This window comes from Papilio xuthus, unplaced genomic scaffold (assembly GCF_000836235.2).
Source record: "Papilio xuthus unplaced genomic scaffold, Pxut_1.1 DF826115.1, whole genome shotgun sequence".
Lineage (NCBI taxonomy): Eukaryota > Metazoa > Arthropoda > Insecta > Lepidoptera > Papilionidae > Papilio > Papilio xuthus.
This window is the reverse complement of record NW_013532534.1, coordinates 4983513-5005568: the sequence shown is the minus strand read 5'-3', so window position 1 is coordinate 5005568 and position 22056 is coordinate 4983513. Positions and strand designations below refer to the sequence as shown.

At 35.4% G+C, this 22056-nt stretch overlaps 4 protein-coding genes across 5 annotated transcripts in view; 1 reads left to right on the top strand and 3 right to left on the bottom strand.

Moving 5' to 3' along the window:
* Positions 1-115: 115 nt before the first annotated feature.
* LOC106123295 (tetraspanin-4) lies at positions 116-4499 on the bottom strand. 2 transcript variants are annotated; one of them, XM_013319541.1, is made up of 7 exons: positions 4112-4499; positions 3072-3102; positions 2635-2718; positions 2142-2333; positions 958-1212; positions 440-571; positions 116-346 (listed from the first exon to the last, which is right to left on the bottom strand). In XM_013319541.1, the coding sequence occupies exons 3-7, from the start codon at positions 2707-2709 to the stop codon at positions 299-301; spliced, it is 702 nt and encodes a 233-aa protein (XP_013174995.1). In that variant the 5' UTR covers positions 2710-2718; positions 3072-3102; positions 4112-4499; the 3' UTR covers positions 116-298. The 2 variants fall into 2 exon arrangements, with proteins under 2 accessions (XP_013174995.1, XP_013174994.1); XM_013319540.1 differs by lacking the exon at positions 3072-3102 and having other exon boundaries at positions 4112-4497.
* Positions 4500-8217: 3718 nt separating this feature from the next.
* LOC106123461 (Tudor domain containing 3) lies at positions 8218-11713 on the bottom strand. The gene is made up of 8 exons (XM_013319799.1): positions 11664-11713; positions 11505-11589; positions 11030-11420; positions 10506-10687; positions 9842-10421; positions 8988-9637; positions 8794-8908; positions 8218-8312 (listed from the first exon to the last, which is right to left on the bottom strand). Exons 1-8 carry the CDS (start codon positions 11696-11698, stop codon positions 8251-8253), a joined length of 2100 nt encoding a protein of 699 aa, XP_013175253.1. The 5' UTR covers positions 11699-11713; the 3' UTR covers positions 8218-8250.
* Positions 11714-12506: 793 nt separating this feature from the next.
* LOC106123584 (Proteome of centrioles 1) lies at positions 12507-15923 on the bottom strand. The gene is made up of 7 exons (XM_013319991.1): positions 15599-15923; positions 15211-15429; positions 14788-15113; positions 14562-14646; positions 14372-14491; positions 14176-14301; positions 12507-13434 (listed from the first exon to the last, which is right to left on the bottom strand). The coding sequence occupies exons 1-7, from the start codon at positions 15737-15739 to the stop codon at positions 12775-12777; spliced, it is 1677 nt and encodes a 558-aa protein (XP_013175445.1). The 5' UTR covers positions 15740-15923; the 3' UTR covers positions 12507-12774.
* A 281-nt stretch (positions 15924-16204) lies between these two features.
* Ranbp21 (exportin-5-like protein Ranbp21) overlaps positions 16205-22056 on the top strand; it is an 8757-nt gene continuing 2905 nt past the window's right edge. The window contains exons 1-16 of the mRNA XM_013319469.1: positions 16205-16506; positions 16657-16811; positions 17098-17257; positions 17401-17619; positions 17815-17985; positions 18227-18391; positions 18493-18621; positions 18883-19125; positions 19344-19474; positions 19681-19822; positions 20119-20302; positions 20403-20566; positions 20714-20881; positions 21079-21278; positions 21527-21821; positions 21907-22038. Coding sequence (XP_013174923.1) covers positions 16672-16811; positions 17098-17257; positions 17401-17619; positions 17815-17985; positions 18227-18391; positions 18493-18621; positions 18883-19125; positions 19344-19474; positions 19681-19822; positions 20119-20302; positions 20403-20566; positions 20714-20881; positions 21079-21278; positions 21527-21821; positions 21907-22038 — 2643 coding nt within the window. The 5' untranslated portion in view covers positions 16205-16506; positions 16657-16671. The remainder of the gene's footprint in view (positions 16507-16656; positions 16812-17097; positions 17258-17400; positions 17620-17814; positions 17986-18226; positions 18392-18492; positions 18622-18882; positions 19126-19343; positions 19475-19680; positions 19823-20118; positions 20303-20402; positions 20567-20713; positions 20882-21078; positions 21279-21526; positions 21822-21906; positions 22039-22056) is intronic.

Below are 22056 nucleotides of genomic sequence, written 5' to 3'. Positions count from 1 at the left end.
GAAGCATGAGGTCTCTGCGATAATGTAAGCTGTCCAGTTTTAAACTCAGACATTAGGTATCACATACACACCGTTAAATCAATTTTAGGTTTTCTAAATTTAAAAAAACAACTGCTCGAATTCTTAATACCGTTTATTTTCATACGTATCTCTAATTGTTGAATAAATTAGAAAATGTATAATAATATAATATGACACCGCATACGCAGCCGAAGCTGATTCACAAATATCAATCACTTTTGTCAATTGAAACGAGAAAATAATATTGAAATCATCGTCTTTCTCTGTCACACTAACGTCACTCTATCTTCACGAATAACGCGCATGAAAATATTAATGCCAGCAACTGAAAAAAAAATATGCATTTTTATGCGCTGTATTATACATCAAACTTATATTTGGAGAATGGTAAAAAGACAATATTTCAAAGTATTCTTACCATAATAATAGTTGTTACAATCGCGGTAACTCCGACACTGACGGCGTTTTCCCGCAAAAAGCTGACAGTCTTCTCCAGACATCCGTCTGTGTACATGGTGGTGGGGTTAGGGGAGCTCTTGCAATCCAATCTCTGCAGCGATTATAAACATATTAATTTGCCGTTCATTTGATTTTTTTGTGACATGAGGAACTTACATTATTATGTAAGTTCCTCTTAAAAAGTTGTTTTATTAACAACTTGATATTTCATTGTAAGAATGCAGCGTTCTTACGAGAGAGAAAGAAAAATGTTCCGAATAATCCATACAAATTCATACATGCAGCAAGATGCATCCAGTGGGGGACGTTAATTTCCTATCCATTTCGAGGTAGTAACACTTGACGCTCACATTATTTTAAGTTCAAACACTTCTCATATAAACATAAATACGGGATAAATTATAGATTCTTTGGTTGATGCTTTGCTCTCGGATATTCGATCGCAAATAGGATATGAATATATTTAATTGACTGTACCTTCCCAGGATAGACTTCCTTGCAGCAGCTGTCAGGCACATTGTCGTTCCAGTCGTTATGACTGCGCACGCCGCAGCACTGAAGGAAGGTGTGCGTGTCGTCCCACGCTCGCGTGTACTCGTGTTTCACGCCATAGTACGGGATGGCGGCGAACATCTCCCGGTCCAATGTACTGTGCACCTTTTCACGAAACACAAACTGCAAGATACCGCCCACTAGTGCCACCACGAATATAATGAACATCAATATGTAATACTGAAACAAACAAGCAAAATTATTAATTACAATTATTTTGTCACTCAAGTGACAATATCAAAAATAATAAGTATTTGTACCTAAAAAACATACACAGTTTAGCTTTCTAACTTTAAATAGTACTACCAATTGGAATAATTACAATATAAATTGTCTGAGTAATAATATAATTAAAGGTATAATTAAAGCAAGATAGTACTAAATAAAAGAAAAATATTTAGTGCCTTGTGTAGTATGTATGTAATATACATTTTTAGTACAATAAAATATACTAAATAAATGAATAGAACTAATAAACACCTTGATCACGTAATTAACAGATTATAACGGATGTTAATACAAACATATGTATATATAACATGTGTATTTATCATACACACATAATTTAGATTACTCGACGGATATCCTAAGTACGTGCATGTTCTTGAATGCATTACTCAAAGGTCGTGGCATTGCAGAACCCAACGTGTAGATAATAATCTTTGTATCACTAAATCACAATGAAAGCTCGAACTAAACTAAATTAACTTTTGCGCTTGTAATAATTTGTTTATTCTTCAAAATTATTAGTCCTAGTCCTAGTCTTTTAAGATAGTTTATACCAAATATATGAAAAAAGCTTAAAACCGATTATAAGGATACTTCCACTTAAACAAAGCTATTTTACAACTGAGAAATAAAAGCGATAAACGAAAATGTGGATACCAGATATATTTATAATTCATAGGTTACTAATCGTCGACAATGACTCTGTCTGTGCTGAATTAAAAAAAAACTAATTAGTAGACTATGTGTTCTACATCCATGCCAAATTTCAACGAGATCCATTTAGCCGTTCTGGAGATACCTCTAACAAACATCCATCCATCCATCTAAAAATTCACATTTATAAAACCAGTAAAACCAGTAAGATATATATATTTTCCTACCGTGAGCAGCATGCATTTGACCTCCTTAGCAGCTCCGCAGCACCCGAGCACAGAGAGCAGCATCATAGCGGCGCCGGAGACTAGCACCACGCCCACCGACGCTATGAACATATTGTTGCTCATCAACGTACTTGAGAACGACCGCGACACCCAAACCCATGTGCCCACGCCCAGCGCCACACCACCACTTATCTAAGTAACAAGATATAGTTTTTTTAAGTATTGACTAGTTGATTGTTGGAGATTTTTCAATACGAATATTTCGTATATTGACGTTGTTAAGATTCAAAGTCGCTCAATTTCACGCCATTACATTCAAAGACAATGTAAACAATGCGTTTAACGGTAGCTAACCATAATTTAATGTAACTTTTATATATTAGTTAACACTATGGTTTCAGAATTGCTATAATCCTTTACTAGCATTTAGTGTAACAAAAAAATATATTATTTATAAATATTACGATGTATTCAATTGAAAATAAATACTTACAAATATGATAATGTTGATCGCGATGAGCGACACTTTCATACAACGACCGCAACTGTCCATCGCGCCTATGCCCATGCCAGTACACTGCAAGAAAATATTTAATAATAATTAATAATTTTAAAAACGCCTAAATGTATGAATACTACTAAATCAAAATATACCTTTCACAACTAAATCGGTTAATCACTTTGACTTTAGGATGCTGTAAAAATATCTATTGCGTAAATAGGCATTTAACAAGGTAGTGCATATCATCTTTCGACCACATCATCACTTAACATCAGGTGGGATCTTAGTGAAGCGCTAGCTTATTCAATATATTAAAAAAATGTACACGAAAAAGAATCACAAGCTATTATAATTCGTTCTAATTTATACAACATGTTCAAATAGGGTTGATGTGTTAGTGATTGCAGTGAAATAAACAATTTACTTACCTTTTAAAGGAATTATAAATCTTTTGTAATCCTAAAAATACGATAAAAATCGTTATATTAACCATTGTCTGATTTAAAATACATGTGGAAATATTTTTGCAATAAACGCAATTAATCTTGGCCACAGTGAAATTAAATATGACATAAAATTTCCTTTTTCTGCCACTCGTACCATACATCCTCCATTTAAATGTATTACATTTTTTGTCGTCTTTGGAACATAACATTTGGAATCACGCATCGAAAACTCAAGTTGTTTACATCAAATGACCCATAAATATCTACAAAAACTACGATATATGATTAAATACTTAAACAAGAATATAATAAAAGTGTTTTAATTTGCCGGATGAAGTTAAACTACTCAGACAAACAAGAAGTAACGTTCCCTCTCATTTAGCTTTGAACACCGTATCTTTGGTTTTCTTATAAGAACGGTTTAACATTAATTTAAATGTCACATTTTAAACAAATCAACTTTCTAAATAGGTTATTTGGCCATAAATTTCTATTCATATTAAAGTTATTGTTTAAATTGTGTTTTCCGATAAGGAATTAAAAAAAAACTAAGACGTTATTTGACCTAATATCTCATAAATTGTAATATTACGGCAAAAAAGCCTACATTACCTACATAAAATTGTTTAGCGTTAGTATCAACATGTAGGTATTTATGTCATGCGCGCCGCATATATTATGCTGGTGTGGCACAAGTTGCGCGGACGCAGCGACTCAGTCAAGGTGAGGTGTGAGGTGGATAACGCAAGGCCCATCTGATCCATTCGCTTTCCGCTGATAGACAATAAGTGAAAGCACACGCAAGGTTTGTACCACAAACATTTCACTTGTCAACAAAACACGATCGAAAAATGTGTACCTTCGCTATGTAAATAAAAATTAACTCCAACTCCGAAATGTAATTCAAGACTGTTTTAATAACAAAGATATTTCAAAAACTAACTAATGTGTGTATTGTTTATAAACATCATAACTTTATTCATGATTTTTTAAATGTTTTTTTTTTATGAATTAACACTTACCTTTTTATAACAGGTCGTCGTACAGATTATGTCCAAAGTAATCTTAGGAAATGATTTCACTTAATCATCACTCTCACATTTATTACCGCGTAATGTTAATTAACAATGATTCGTTATTATTATTTGGAAAGCGACGTGAACACTCGACGAAAGAATTACGACTGGTTTGAATCGAAACGGCGGGCGACGCGACGCCCCACCAAAATCCCAAGCTATGGGTCAATCTCTAGTCGAAGCATGTACTTTTTAAACGCAATTATAACTGGGTCAACTAAGATGCGATAAGTAAACAGGTAACGGCGATTACTTTAGAAAACGTTATTCCAGAATTGTAACAATTATAATCAATATGGACGAATAATTATTTATAGACACCAACTTACAACCGGTCTTAGTACGACATTGAAGGGACCTCTAGTCTGACACAAAAGTCATCCGGTTTCTTATAACAAATATTAAGTCATACGGCAGTATTTATTTTGTAATTACCCCATGGTGTAATCACGCTTTTTTATGATTATGGGTTCGATTCCCATTCTAAAAATGAATTAATGCATACCTATTGTTTTTTCACTAAATTTTAATAAGACAAAACGTAGTGGTAGAAGTTTATAGAATAACAATAGAAGAACGCTACTTTCTTGCCAATGTTTTCAACATTCGACATGTTACGATACATAAATCAAACAACAGTGGAATATATTAATTCATTTTATTAGTTTTTTTTTGTTAATAGTTACTTTAACAGAAATAGGTAATAATGTACAGAGCGCTGCCACCAGCAAATAGGGGCGCTGCCGTCGGGTAGGACAACGTTACAATACAGCACGGAATTGAGCTTTGGTGCACACCACTGTTTTTTAACCGATCAAGACCCACATACAGCCCCTAAGCAACGATGACAATAATTAGACTGGTGATCTTATTTCTTTATTCCTCGCTCACTCAGGAATTTAGGAGACACAATATTACAGGCAATGCAGGAATTTGCATCGTAAAAAATGTTAAAAAACACTGGTTTGTCACCAACTTCTAACAGTATAATATGAATTAACAGACATTTCACCAAAATATAATACATCGACGATTAATCAAGACTTGCGTCGGATTTCAACAAACTCGTCCTATCTCTTCTTGCATACACTCTTTCATTTTGCAGTGAGCCACAAAAATGTACTACGATCGTACCTATCAATAGATTATTTAGGGATACAACATTTTTATACACCGTAGCAACACGCCATGTGACGTCATAGGATTCATGTCTTGTTATTATGTTGTGGTAGCATCAATGTATTACTTCGTCTATTCCATTTGCTTTTGTCTCAGACAATAAGACTTACAATTAAATGTAAATGTTGTCGTAAAATAATTATTTTCTGTACAAAATGGAAAACTGAACCATTGACAGGACAGTTCAAGATCGTGTTGGTAAATTGCTTCAAAGTGTTAAAACCATACATTTATGCATTAATCACTCAGGTAAATCTAATAAAGCGTTCGACAGTCCACAACCAAAAGTGAATTTCACTATTTTATAAATTTTAATTTCAAAAAGTCAGTTGCATTGTGTAAGACATTCTATTAAGTTGTATTAAGCAATATAAAACTATAAACAAATTTCATGTTTAACCAATGAGGAGATAACCTGAAAACTCTGAAGACGTTCGTTCTTAATCGCTAGTTCTTCCTTTCTAGACAAAAAATGTATTTTTTTAATTTTAATTATTTCAGTTAATAACAACGCGAAGAATACACGTTTTAATTCATAAACATAATATAACAAAATGATAACTGTAGAGCACATAATTTTTCTAATACAATAGTTTTTTTTTAACTTGCCATGGATCGAAATTGTAAAGAAACTTGGAGTTTTATTGTTTAAATAAAGTCATTATTAATTAATATATAACTCTATACAAAATGTTAAAAATAAAAACAAACACTTTTTCAAACAATATTTCCGGCGATCCGCCGAAAATGAATATATTACACATTTTGCGCTAGATTACAACATATTACACTTATAGAAGCTAGACTAAGATGATGGTTACATACAGATTGACAATAAATTAACATACGTGTCATAGTTGGGCCATTTTAATAGGTTACATTTGACATTTTATTAAAATCCAACAATGTATCCTTTTAATGGCGGACATAAAAATAAATTGTAAATTAGATCTACACAATTGCTTATTTTTTAAATTCCGGTTACATATATAATGACCATCGAACGTCGTTACAATGTTGCACCAGTCGATCATTTTTTTATTTTTAAATGTAAGGATTAAATTCTTTGCCTTTATCTTTTACTTTCTAGTTACTAGATGAGCTGACATTTTGCGTAAATATAAATCGCGTGGCAATGCAATATTCTGATGACATAGTGTTGATCTGATAGGAACTTCACAATGAAACGACACAACCGTATCGAGTTTCGTCTCATTTGAATCATTTTGACGAATACTGTGTCTTTTTATCTCTATTTCTTTTAATTATTATAACAAGAATATTTATATTAATTTACATATTATTGAAGTCTGTATCGATTTATTCATTTTAATTGATGTATTTAAGCAGGTTACCACACTATGAAGATAAAGCCGAAAGTAGTCAAATATGACCTATCAAATTGGTCCAACTATAGATCCCTTATAACTGCATCGACCCTGTATTGAGACATAATGTCATCCTTCACATTAGCTTTGAAAAAAGAGAGACAACAATATGTGTCAATGTCTCGTCGGTTTAAACCCATAATTAAACTTAAAGATTTACTAAAAATTTTAACACTTAAAACGCTGTTAACTAATCTCACGACACTGCGTACATGTCGCAAATTAAATCGTCTTTATACTATAAAAACAAAGCTCTATTAAATAAATATAATCTTAACACGTTTCATGCCACTACCATTTTTACCCAATCACATTGAACTCGCATGGTGAGCCAATGGCATTAAAAGGGTTAAGATAGCTCCCCCTCACATATTCATGTATCGGATTTGAAAGATTATAAAATTCAATTTTTTTTTCTTAATTATCTTTTCGGCATTAAATTCAAAAAGAGTTTTACTAAGGATAAATAGTAACATTTAGTTATGCAAATTATCAATGCAAAGAATAACTTATGTACATTGTGAGATTCACAAACTAAGACTAAGGCGAAATATTTTCTTAACTATATTTTATTATGCAATTTTATTAATTATTGCAAAGTGTAACATTTCTCTATTTAATCTAAGATTCTATAAAAAAAAGTAAATTTTCACTAGAGTGAATTTACTCAGGCTCATATTACGATATCCACGCAGCATCGTGACAATGTGTTATAAATAATATAAGAGTGTTTCCCCATCGATGTCTCTAAAAAGAAGTTATACTTCTTGGGAAAGCGAAATTTCTGATGATCCAACAAAATGTCAAATAACAGTATGAACATAAATAACTGACTGTGGGTTCCTGAGGCTAAATTCTTTTAAAAATATAATACTTAATGATTTTTTGCTTTACTAAGATGAACTCAATACCACACTACAATGATACAAATGTACTATCATTTGAAATAAAAAAAGGACAGACCTAAAGTTTTAGCTAAGCTTTATACAAACAGTATGTTTCAAAAACCCTGTCAGATCCGGGATAAAATTTTTGCTAAAAAGTTTATTAACAAATTATTTTATTGCTAAGAAAATAAATAAAAACACTTTGGAAATATATGGTTTAGGCCATAACAATCTAAGACCCATTTGAGTAACAAGAAATCTACTGATACCGAATAAGTCCATGATGTATGAAAAAAGATGCCTACGAATATTTTTGTTACAATATATAGCAAATATTTTTGTATAATTTGATAAATATGACAAAAAATTATTTAAATTAATTATAATAGTTTTTAAGAATAAAAAAGAACATAACAAAATTTGAAGAAACAGGATTTATGTAACATACTGTATATTGAAAAGTAAAATGGCAACATAATTGAACAATGTATGTTAGAAGGAGACATCGATAGGTGTAACCTCAGTGCAGTGTGTGTGAGCGAGAGCGCGGTCAGCTGGGCGCGGCGAGGGGCAGCGGGGCGGCGGCGGGGGCGGGGGCGGCGAGGCGCGCCCGCTGCGCCGCGGCGTACCCCTACGGCCGGCGCGGGGGGAACATGCCGCCACGTGACACGTACCCGCTGCTGCCACCTACTGCTGAACATAACAAACAACGCTATCAACCACCAACAACAGTGGTAGACTCCAGCAATAACATCTGTTGCACGAATTAGGCAGCTCGATCGGTGCAATACCACGACCACACAGAAGACACGCTTCTCTAGTGGATGCAATTCCGCATACAGTCTGATGAGTGTGCAGGTCCAATTTGTCCCTTCCTATTTTTTCAAATGGGAAGTGGAAGTGGATTTGACGGAGGAGGGGGGACGCATGGGATGGGGATATACCCTTTTACTATGCGTCCCATCCTCCGTTGGCTAATGGTAAGCAACAATGCATCTGTAATTGCGTGTGTCTATAAACAGCGGTTGCTTCGCTATTTCTGGGTATTCACGTGGCTGCCTGCTCTCTTGCCACCTCATGATAATGTTATTTAAAAAATCAACTAACAAATACATTGCTAAATATATTCATAAAAAATCATATTAAGTTTAAAAAGCTATAAAAACATACTCACATTGGGCAGGTAATGGCAAACAGTTAGATTTTAAAACTTCTTCATGATTACCGTATGCACAAAATTTAACAACTACTGTATTAGCTGAAATCCCAGTGACCTCAGCCTCATAGAACTGAAAAAAACAGTGTGATATCAGTAAAAAAGAACAGAGTAATAGAAAAGAGCAAAAGGCACATGCAAATAAATCTTACATTATTGTCTTCCCAGTACAGCGCTAGGCATCTGTCTCCTACTTTCCAATTGATGTCATTGACACCAAGCATAGCTCGGGCTTGTTCATTAACAGCGGCATTTTGAAAACCAAGCAGAGAGCCCGGCAGAAATGGCCCAGCAGGTCGCATCGTATTGTACTCCTGTGGTCTCCCTCCATAGCCATATTGCCGGCCATTGTATCCACTCTGTGCACTGCCAATGTAATTCATATTTGCATACAATTGGTTTTGCAGATTTTGCTGGGGTTCCATATAGCCGTTTGACTGTTGATGTTGCCTCCGTTGATACTGTTGGTCTGAATATTTTTGCATATCATTGGCCCTTCGGAAGCCAGTCATGTCTTGTATATTCTGATTAGCCATGTATTGCTGCTTGAGGTACATCTGGTCTGGATGTGTTGGATAGTTACGGGGCATATCTTCACTGGGCCTTGATGGATTGGAAAGTAAATTTAAGTTGGCCGTAGCCTCAGTTAAACTATCCATTATATTGCTGTTGTTGCGGAAGTGTTGGGGCAAGTGCATCTTATTATCATTCAAATTTCTATCGTTATACCTAGTGTGGTCATATGGATTATGTGGGTTGGGATATGAGTTGTTGTACTGTAAGTTCAGATTGACATTAACATCTTGTTGCTGCTGGTGTTGGTGTTGTTGATGTAGTTGCTGTTGCTGTTGTTGTTGTTGTTGTTGTTGATGTTGTTGTTGTGGTTGTTGTTGGTGTTGTTGTTGGTGTTGTTGTTGATGTTGTTGTTGGTGTTGTTGTTGGTGTTGTTGTTGGTGTTGTTGTTGGTGTTGTTGTTGTTGGTGGTGTTGTTGGTGTTGGTGATGACTCTGATGATGGTGTTGATGTTGTTGCTGTTTATTTCTCTCATCCAATTTTTTCTGAAATCTTGGTGGTTTTTCATTCTGATTCTGGTACTTCCTATCATCTCTGTGATGACTATCATTTGAATAATGCCCTCTGCCTTCTGATTTATGCCTGTTTGATCCATCATATCTATGCGATCTTGAACTACTTTTGGCACTGTGTCTTTCCTTATGGTAACTCCTGTCTCCTCTATCATCAGTAGAGTTATTTTTTTGATTATTCTTGTCTTTATCTGGAATATTGGGAAGTTTATCTTCCAGGAAATCAAATAAGGACACCATACCTGATGGTTTAATAGGTACAATATCATCATCTGTTTGCTCCCTATGACGAGGCTTACGTTTAGGTGGGTCTGACTCTTTCCTATCTTTATCCTTGCTTCTGTTTTCAGAATTATCTCTCTTTTGCAATATCCTCAGTGCCCTATCAACATTGTTTTTTGTATATTTAAGAGCATTTTCAGCTTGTTCCTCAGAAAATCCAGCATCCACAATCTTTTGGACATTAGCATCCAGTAATGGTTTAGTACCTCCACCAAATACCTGAAATATAACTTATATATTTAAATATGAATAACTAATACAGACTATAGATCTTATTTTACTATATAGAAAAGTATTATATACCTTTTTAACACCTGATAACCTTTGAGCTTCGGCTATTGCACCTTTTCTTTGAGCTTCAAACTCAGCATTGTCCTGTTTATTGGCTTCTTGTAAGCTCTTGAACTGTTTTTCCAAAGTCATGGCTTCAAGTCGCTGTCCAAATGGAATCCATGGCGGAGGACCACCTTCAGCACCTATACCACCTTCAACCAACAAAAATCATTACCAACAATTCAAAGAGTGAATCAGAAATTTTTTTGAAGTTTAAAATATAAAACTACACATAATTTGGACAAATTAATTTTGAATTTAATAATAAGTAAAATTATTTATAATATAATATAATAGTTGGATTGTTGTGAAATCATAGCAAATTCTTATAACAATCCAATTAGATTTCTTGCTATAACAATTGGATCTCTAGTTTACTATCCTTAGAAGACAAAAACCTCCTCTATGTATAAGTCAAATACAAATAAAAACTCAGAGTGAGTCCTTTTATCACATGTAATCATTTAAAACTTCACATGAATAATAAACGATACCTCTAGTATGCTTTGCAAGGCTACGATTTAGTTCCCATTTTTCAATCATGTGAGCAACCTTTCCTCCTAAAATTGTTATAACACTTGGAGACAGCCAGATAATACCATGACACACTTCAAGTCCTTCATTATTGAGCAACAACTTTGTGCCTGGTGGTGTATTAATGCTGAGGCTGGAAATATGACTGGTCTCTAATCCTGTGCAAATTGTTTTCCCATCATGAAGGGTCAATTTCAACATTCGAGGGGCTGAACAAGATTCTTCATTGGCCTTTGGTGCTGAAGCATTTCTTATCTTCTGTATTTGAACAACTATCGGTTTTTCGAGCTTGGTAGGGTCTTTTGTAAAATCTTCTGGAAATGCAGCATCTCCAATTTCTCTCAAGTCATACTGCAACATCACGACGGAAATACGATGTTGTAATTAAATGAACCGTATTATCAAGTTGTCAAAACATTTAGATGATATACTTACGTCTAAAGCTTTTCGGCTTATGATGTTTACATCCTGAATTTCACCATTTTCGCTAATAGTATCAATCCCTTCCTGTGTGAGATGCCTGGAAATATACAATATTCGGTAATAAAAGTGCAATCAAAGATGCATATCCAGATTTTTAATTCGACAACTTACCAGCCTAATTCTTTTAAACTCTCTATAAGTGACATGTTTCTAATTCTATCTAAGCTATAACATAAATTCTGAAACACTTAATAAATAAAATAACTGATACGAGCACACCATATTTCAGTTGCCTACAAAGAGTATATAAAATATTTTATATACTCTTTGGTTGCCTATTTGTCAAACAGGCAGAGAGAGAAAGAGTGAGTAGTAGAGCCGACAGATAAATAAATCATTGTTTGATATTTTAATTTATACCAATGCACAGATTCTTTATACGTTAAAACATACAAATTGAAAATTAATTTAAAATGTTAGGCATGCCTTTACATTTTACTTTTGAATAACAGGTATCATTATAAAATATTGTGGATAATCTTGAAATTATTGGTTTATGTTTACTCTATTGAAATTTGAAATGAGGTAAAGGGTCATTAACCTGTCAAATTACGTTTACTTTATTTGATAAAATTTATCTTTTGATAAATTGATAAGGAATTATTTAATATATTCTAATCTCCAATAAATTACCTGTACTTTTATACTTTACAAGAATACGAACATGTCATCGGTAAGAAATAAAGAATTAACTTCTAAAGCGATTCTTGAATAATTGATAAAACTAATTAACTATTTTGTTACAGACCCATATTTTCAACGTAGAAATGACATGCGAAGGCTGCTCGGGTGCAGTAGAGAGGGTACTAAACAGGTTAAAAGGCCAAGGCGTTAACGAAGTGTCTATCAGCCTTCCTGAACAAAAAGTATCCGTAACATCTTCTCTGAGTGCTGAACAGCTACTAGAGGTTATCAAGAAGACGGGCAAAAAGACAACCTATGTTGGAACACAATAATGATAAATCTTTGCAAAGTTATGTTAAGGAAATCAAGGCAGGTATTAATGTTACAAGCTGTGAACCAAGTTTTATAAATATTGTAATTCAGTTAAACTTCTCATTAAGAAGAACATTTTATAACTTTGTAGTTCTATGTGACAAGTTTTAACATGATTTTATTCTTTGTTTGTAAATAAGAAAACTGTTATCAATATTAACTATATTTTTCAGAGTACATTATTTAATAAATTTATTTTCATAAACAATTATTTTACTTTTTACAACTAATTAATAGCTACTTCTTCTAAGGTATTAAGTCTCAAGTCAACTATGTCTACAGCTTCATGCAAAGCATTTAAGTGATCGACAATAGCATTGACTGTAGGTAGAACATCAGCACAATCACACTCCTTTATCTTATTCAATTTGCTCGGCAAGGGATCTGTTTTTGCCCTTTTAACACAAGTTTCATTTTTAGAACTGTGGCTGTCGCTGATAACTTTAAATCCAGAGTTTAAGGGAAATGTTCTCTTGCGTCCTACCCACTCTATTGTTCCACTTGTATAACAAATGTCAGTCTCCTTGAGTTTAATCATCCCAAACAAATCTTCTTCCTTATTGCCTCTAGCAGAACAATTAATAACAGATGGTACTCTATATGTAGAAGGATTTGGAGGTGTACGAGGAATGTGACTTATATGGCCAACACTAAATGTTGGAGATCCAACTTCTGAATCCATGTCATTTCTTGTGCCACTTCTAGATGGATTTCTTTCAAATGTGATGTTTATTGGATCAGAAACATTCCGTAAGTTTTCATTAGTTTCTTCATAGAAAGTACTGCTGGCTACAGGTTCTTCTACATTTGAAGGATCATCAAGGTGGACAAATCTGACAATGGGATACTTGGAACTGTGATAGCATTTGTACCATAACCTTGCACCCTAGTTCAGACGAATTTTATATTAAATACTCGTCAAATTAGTCTAATAAGGTCCACTTCAAACTGTGCTTTCTTAAATATTTGTAGAATTATTTCAATACTATGGGAGGTGGTATCTACAAAATAAAACTATCTTAGGATGAATTCATTAAGTAAGAATTTTTAAATACTAAGATCTTTTCTCCTACATAAAACGAAAGTTAACAAAACTCATATTTACAGACATATGTACTCAAATATACAAACATAAATACAAGTGTGTGCAATATTTACTAATATTATTTGCCATTTTTTTTAGTATTTACAAGTATACACAATACAAAACAACCTCTTTCCAATGCTGGTTAAATTAAAAACGTTTGTATTTATCCAGTTTTGTTACAAAGAATGAGTTTCTCATTCTGCTACATTAATCTTTAATCGTTATCTATAATATATTAATCCCTTCATTACAAAGATCATACCATATCCTATATTGTCAAACGTTCTATCGTACAGAACTGACTTAAACATCTTTTAAAAAAATTAAATTTGTCATTAAATAAATTCTTTTAAATATTTATTTAATGACAAAAAAATCCGCAATAATCACTCTTTAACAATTTTTTTGGAAGTGCATTTTGCGTCTTACACACTCCTATAACAACTAAGCATTGATGGTTTAATTTCTTACTATTATAATATGAACTAAATTTACTACAATGATAATCTAATTCTACAAATGTTATCTCTTTTTCACAACCTGAGTTCTTCTTGTGGATGATGCTTTTTGTGAAGCGCTTTGTGGTGCTGGTTTAGATTGATTGCATTCTTCATTTTCTTTACCTTCATCAGCAAATTCAGTAAAGTTAGTACGCCATATGAAAACCTACAAAATACAAGCTGTATTAATAAGCAATTTCAATATTTTATATGACCTGTTTCAATATATTATTTACCATTTTGTCTTCACCACCCGATGCAAAACCACTTCCGCTTGTTGAAAAGTTGACTGAATTGACAGCACCATTGTGTCCAGTTACAGTAAATATAGGATGTCCTTCAAGTAAATCTAAAATCTAGATAAAAAATATAATTGTCATAACTCAGAAGTAAATACAATTATGGCCTTAGTTTTCCTTAAAATACCTTTATTTTGCCATCTTTCCCTGATGTCAAGATGTAACTCCCACTAGGATGAAAAGCCAACTGTGTCACTGCATCAGTGTGTATGCTGAAAACATTCTTTATTACAATAAACATCATATTATTAACACTTTCAATAGCACAGACATGCACTGCAAATCCAATTTAATGCATAAAATATATTGGCATTGAATGTGTTATGGATTAAATATTAAAAGATGTAAATTACCTATAATACTGGACAAGATTGTGAGTTCTAATATCATAAACCATAACATTTCCATGTGATGATCCAATAGCTATGTAACAACCAGATGGATGCCATGATAGATGTGTGGCATAGACCTTATGATCCTTATATTCATGTATACACTTCCCAGTATCAGGACTCCAGAGCCGAGTTGTCTTATCATCAGAACATGAAGCTATCACAGACCCATCATGTGACATTCGGGCACATCTCACCCAGTTTGTGTGACCCACAAATGATGAAATAAATTTATACTTCTCACTTGACCACAACTTTACTATCTTATCATCTGATGCTGTTAATATCTACAAGAAATTGCATAAGGAAGAAATTAAGATTAATTGAAAAATGAAATTTCAGTTATCATTTAAAAATTTTGTTTGTGGTGATATTAAACTTTACCCGTGAGCCATCAGGATTAAACTGTACAGATCGTACAGTTTGGGAGTGTGCTTTGAATACTCCAGTACTGCCCGTAACTGTTGGAACCCACAATCTAATAGTCTTATCACGGGATGCTGATGCCATATACTTTCCTCTTGGAGAGAATGTTACATCCATTACAGCTTCTTCATGTCCCTGAAATCTGTAACTGCGCATGGGCCGACTCAGATCCCATAGCTGAAAAAGCAATAAAAATTATATCCCAGAGTAAAAGCTTTATGCAAAGATCAATATTTGTCATGCAATATTATGATCTCCCCATTTATTTTAATCATTAAAATAAGTGGAAAGATTGTGTTTTTGATTTTTGAATTATTTAAATATACACATAAATATAGAAATTTACCAAAACACTATGGTCCATGGAACTGCTAGCAATTTGTGTATCATTAGGATTATAATATAAAGCTGTAATTCCACCATGGTGACCCTTAAGTTGTTTTTCTAAAGTTGGTTTAAGGGCACTAGAATCCATTATTATTATCATTTACTAGCGAAGATAAATCTTAATCTGTTTTCGGTTCTTAAACATATTTGCATATATTCAAGGCAACATTCGATAACAATCGTAAAAATCAACTACTAACAAAACAAAGGAAAAGCAAATTGGGGAAATTTAAAAAGACACCAATTTTTAAATTCTGGCTTCTGTCAAAATATAACAACATTGAAATTCATAGATAAATAACCGGAAATAGAAATGTCATGTGAAGTCGGATATCGTCCTTTGGAATATTGAAAAGAATCGGCTAGGAAATATCTAAATTATATTTCAAAGGTTATTTAAAGTTCCTCTTCCATCACGGAATACTTTATATATTTCAAAGTTATTATAGGTACCGGTTTACATAAAAATAAACGTGTTAGATTTCGAGTGCAGATTAAATAACATTTATGGTTTGGTTCACTCTGATTATCTGATTCTTTTCAGTCAAAACGACACGAGGTATTTCCTATGTTTTGAATGTAATTTTATTAATTATGTCGCAAATTGAAGTGCTACACAACTAATATAAGGTTTCTGTACAGCTGTTACTGGACATTTCTATTGTTTACTTGTTATTCTAGTCTCTGTCAGGTCTTAAGAGGTTTTAGTTTAATATTTTGATCGCTACCACCGGGTACTTGCCATAAAAATTCCTTTATTTTATGCCTGTAGTCGTGTTTAAAACTTGGACATTCTTTTCAGTATCGAGGTAATCGAAATGTGAAGTGCATTAAGTTGTATTACAGTTTTCTAGTTAATCAAAATAGGTGAGTGATATAAGTTTTTTGTCAAAACATGGAAATATATTGTTCTGAGCAACGTCTATTTTTTAAATATATTTTTTTTTTACTTTACTTACACTGTATATATTTATAAGAGATGACAAGGTCTTATATTTTATTGTTTTACATCGACAGCTTTTGTTTGCTGCAATGAATGTGGAGGCAGTTAATGGTGACATGGCTGGGGAGGTTGGTCTCATAGCAGACGAGTTGAGCCGAGCAGTGGAACTTACGCTGAATGCAGCCGTGTCACATGACGCCCGCAATCAAGCTTACAATGCTTGTGAGAGGTAACACTACTACTATTTCAAGACTCTTCACCCAAATAAGCACAATAATGAGTCAATTCCCACAGTGAAAAAATTTATAGTGTATACTATTATATCACTCATAAAGAATATATTTTATATCCATAATCAGAGTTGTCTAAGGACTTCCTTGGTAATCACCAAGGAATTCTTTTAGTAATATGAAATCTTGATTAAGAAACTGTTATGTCAATGAAATAATTTAGTAAATAAACTCCAAAATAATTTATTCCCAAAGTAATTTTTAATAATTATTTTTATATTGCAGTTTTAAAGAAAACTCACCATGGTGTGCTCAAGCAGGGCTTCTCTTAGCAAGTGGTAGTCAATATTCAGCTGTTGTTAAACATTTTGGCCTGCAGTTGATGGAGCATACTGTGAAGTATAGATGGACACAGATAACACAAGCAGAAAAAATATTTATTAAGGTAAAACCATCTGATTATATATTGGCTGACTATGATTATTTCAGAATAAACGTTGCGTCTTTCTAGTTTTTTTTTTATTATTGTTAATGTCTATTTTTTTGTGTAGATACCACAAGTTTTACATATGTCATATTTTGTTTCAGGAAAATGCAATGAAGCTATTATATATGGGTGGTTGGGAGACAGGTCATCTTAATGATGCTCTAGCTCGGGTTATAGTTGAGATGATCAAGCGTGAGTGGCCACAGCAATGGCCTACGCTGCTTGCAGAACTTAGTGATGCATGCTCTCATGGACACTTACACACTCAAATAGTCCTACATGTTTTCCTGCGGCTTGTTGAAGATGTGGCCACATTACAGGTTAGATTGCTATTCCTTGTAATTATGTACAAAAATATTGTGCAGATCATTTTCTCATATACCTACCTAGTAAACAACAAGCAATAATGCTGAATGAATTTTTATATTATTGAATTAACAATTGAACAGAAAAACAATAGAATTTAAATAATGACTAATGATTTTTACTTGATTATATTTTTTTACATTTTACAGACTTTGGAGCAACATCAACGTCGCAAGGACATTTACCAAGCACTGACAAGTAACATGGCTGAGATATTTGCATTCTTTATGCGGCTAATTGAACTTCATGTTCAAGAGTTCAGAGAGAAGACTGCTGCTGGGGATTATGCGGCTGCCGCAAGCAATGGTCGTGTTGTACAGGTTAACATATTAAAATATAATTAAATAAAAAAAATTATAATTGCACCAAAAAAAATTGGTAGGGTTCTGTCTCCTGAACTAGTTAAAACTATGTTTTGGGTGACGGTGAATATTGACAGTCTTTTTCATATTAGTGCAATAATTGAAAAAAAATTATTCATTGTTCTGTCATATCTGATATGCAGAAGAATGTAATAGAGAATTAACAATTGCATTTTTGTATGTATGAGTTATTCTTTAGGTGGTATTACTGACATTGACTGGTTTTGTTGAATGGGTGTCCACAAACCATGTTGTGATGAATGACGGTCGACTGCTACAAATCTTATGCATACTGCTGCAAGATGAAGTGTTCCGATTGCCAGCTGCAGAGTGTTTGCTGCAAGTTGTCAATAGAAAAGGCTCTGTAAGTACTACATTACAAAATTCTATTACAAACAAAACATCCTTTATGTGTAATAGAGTGTGTTATAATTTAAAAATGTATTTTATGATATTCTTTTCTAGACAAAGGAACGTAAGCCACTAATGATATTATTTAGTGAAGATGCAATCTCATCAATCCATCGTGCAGCACTTGCCAGTATTGGAACTGCTGATGAGAAGCAGTACTTGTTCCTGAAGAAACTATCACAGGTATAATAAAAAACTATATTATAGTTAATTTGGTATCATTAATTTGATATGATCATGATATGGCTGAAGTGTAAACCTGGTTGGAATAAACACATTTGTTTTTTTTTTGTATTTATTAATAATATTTAATATTGGTTGTTCATGGTGAAATCAGGTATAATTATATTTATTTCAGAGGTACAATAAAATAATTTTAATATTAGTTTTCATCAAATAATGTTGACTGTGTAAACCTGTTTGGCATATCTGTAACTTTTTTAGGTCTTAGCAGGATTGGCGCAGCAATTGACGACGCTGTGGTCCAACGCCAGCAACGTGGAGGCTTGGCTGCCAGTGCTGCTGGAGACGACGCTGCTCCTCACCTCCCACCCGTCACTGACACTGGCACACACCGCTAACTCTGTGTGGCTGGCATTCCTCAAACACGATCATATATCCAAACTGCCGCTGGTTGTCGCGGTAGTACCCAGGTGGCTTCAAGCTGCCGCTCCTAAGGTTTTAAAAGTAAGTCTATATTACCTTTAATTAATCGAGTAAAGTTATATCTTCAGTTTTGATGGATTGCCAATGTTATAAAATATTTTCTTACTTGTTTATTGTTTAGAAATTTGAAATTTATTAATTTTAAAGTTAGTCAAATTAATGTGGTACATGTGTTGTTGCTATTTATATAATTTGTAATTACAAAAGTTTTTATAGTATTATAGCAAAGTTATTTCCAGGTATCCTATCCATCTTCTCGAGCCAACGGCGTGTCTGATGAAGTGGCGTACGCATGTATGGATTACGACAGCGAACAGGAGTTCGCGATATTCTTTAGCCGTTGCCGAACTGAAATATTGGATAGTTTTAGGTAAGGTAACATCTTACAAACTTTTATTCCAAAAGTACTCAAAGATGGAAACTATTTACTACAGGTAGTTAATAGTAAAGCGATTACATTGATATCTTTTATTTACTTGCGTGTTCTATTTACTTTGAGTAAGATGTGTTAATCAAAATTGTGACTTATTTCTGCTTACAAATACATTATGTATGAATGTGTTGTTGTATGGTCAGGTATTGCATGATGGCGGCGCCGCTGGTGACGTGGTCGTACGTGGAGCAGTGGACGCAGGCGGCGCTCGACAAGGTGCACTCCTGTCCGCCGCACATCGACGTCACGCACCCGCTGCATGTCGAGTGGGAAGCTCTGTCTCAGGTAACCTAAAATATTGAATACACATTCGTTTATAAAAATGATTTCAACAAGATTTTTAACAATGTTTAATGACCTTTATGTATTTTTTGCCCTCTGTCTTGGCTTAAGTTTTCAATATATTAAAACAATGCGTATGCTATAATTAAAACAATGTGGCCCAAGCACCGTTTGTGGTGCGCAGTGGCATCCCCCCGCCCCACCCCGCATCACACAATACACCTTAAAGTGTGTTCTGCGCAAAGACTCGCGTTAAGAGGTGCCGAGATATCTTATATTGCATGTACATGTGTGTGCAGGTGCTGGATGTGGTGTTGTCGCGACTGCTGCAGGCTGAGCCGCGGCCGTGCGCGGCGGCGGGCCTGCGTCTGCTGCGACGCTGCGTCGACGCACAGCCGCGATCCCCACTGTTGCTCTCCTTGTTGCTCTCGCTCATTTCCGCACTATTCGTCTTCCTCAGCTGTGCATACAGCCAGCTAGCCGGTTTGTGACTATTTGAATTTAAAAAAATAAATAATAATAACTGGAATGTAGTAGATTCGATTGCTGGACAGAAATATAATAGACTTGGCATTATTTTTAGGTCCGGGTGTGGGTGAAGCGGGCGCGGAGCTGCTGCCGCGCGTGTTGGACAAGATCTTCGCGGCGCTGTTGTATGAGGGCGAGCCGCCCGAGGACCGGCGCTCGCGCAGCGTCAAGAACGTGCGCAGACACGCCGCCGGACTACTCGTCAAGCTCGGCTCTAAGGTACACAAAAAGCTTTGAAATAAAAACTAAGATATTGTTAATGTAGCTTTAGTAGGATAAATTAGAATTAAGTAAGAATTCAAAGCCTTCATAAGTTGCCGGGCGTACTTTAGTTTACGTAAGATCTTTAGTAAAGTATTTGCGCAGTACCCTCTGCTGCTGCTGCCGGTGTTCGGGCGGCTGAACGAGATGTGCAGCGCGGCATTGTCGCGGCCTGACCTCAGCGCGGTGGAGAGCGTCACCATACAGGAGGCGTTGCTGCTCGTCTCCAACCACTTCTGCTGCTACGAGCGGCAGACAGCGCTCGTCGCACAGGTAAAACCACACAAGAATTAAATAACACGACGTTTTTGTTGACAACACCCAATTTTATTAAAAAAAACTTTGGGTGTTGTTGTTTGTACCCCCCCAGACTGTTTGAAGAAGTAAAAATGAAATAAAAAAAGTCTTCTACTCTTCTACTTGAAATCTTAGTACGTAATCAGTAGTACATGATATACTATTTCTGTTAGGTACTGGGCGACTGCAGCTCGCGCTGGGCAGCGCTGGCCCCGCACGTGTCATCAGCGGAGGCGCTGGCGCGGCTGGTGGGGCTGGACGCGCCGCCCGCCGACGACGAGGAGCGCGGACGCGCGCGCAGCACGCTACTGCACGCGCTCACGTTGCTGCTCGGCGTCGTCAAGCGCACGCACGTGCCCGCTGACCCAGACAAGTTAGTCATAGTCAACTCATGTTGTGCTCAAAATGTCATACTAAGAAAATCTTTAAATGTTTAAAAATGAAGAGATACAATGTGTAGCATAGCACATTAATATCTCAGCGGATTAATATAATATCTGATATCGATTTAAATAGGTTGTAGATCCATAGCATTAGAACAAAATTAATATCGTAGACATGTATTTTCTTTCCATTAACAAGAGCATTGCATCCCATCAATGTATATGCGTGTTTGTGCAGAGCGTCTCGCGGCGGCTTTGGTGCTGGCGTGACGTCATCGGGCAACCCGGTGTGGCGCAACCCGTGCAGCGCTCACGTGCTCCCGCTGCTACCGCACGCGCTGGCACTAGCGCGCGCGCTGCACGAGCTGCATGAGCCGCGCGCAGTCGCATTGCGACACCCCGCGCACCGCCGCGCCCTCCTCCCTCCGCCCGCAGAACGGCACAACTTGCTGGGCCTTCGCGATGATGCCCCGCCCGCGCCCACAGAGCCACAAGATCGCATGCAGAACTACCTCCATACGCTGCATGATAACGTGAGCTAGCTTATTATTTAACAAGTCCAGTGGTAGTGGTGGAAACCGGAAAATGAGAAGTACATACTTTTGTATCTATAAACAGGTGTGTCACCTGGTGGGCGCCGCTGCGGCATCGCTGGGTCGAGAGTTGTATGGCGCTGCAGGGCTGGCGCGGTTCGTGGCGGGCGCGCTGCTGCACGCGCCGGCCTGCCTGCCGGACCACTGGCTGCGGCGAGTGCTGCGTGCGGCGCTG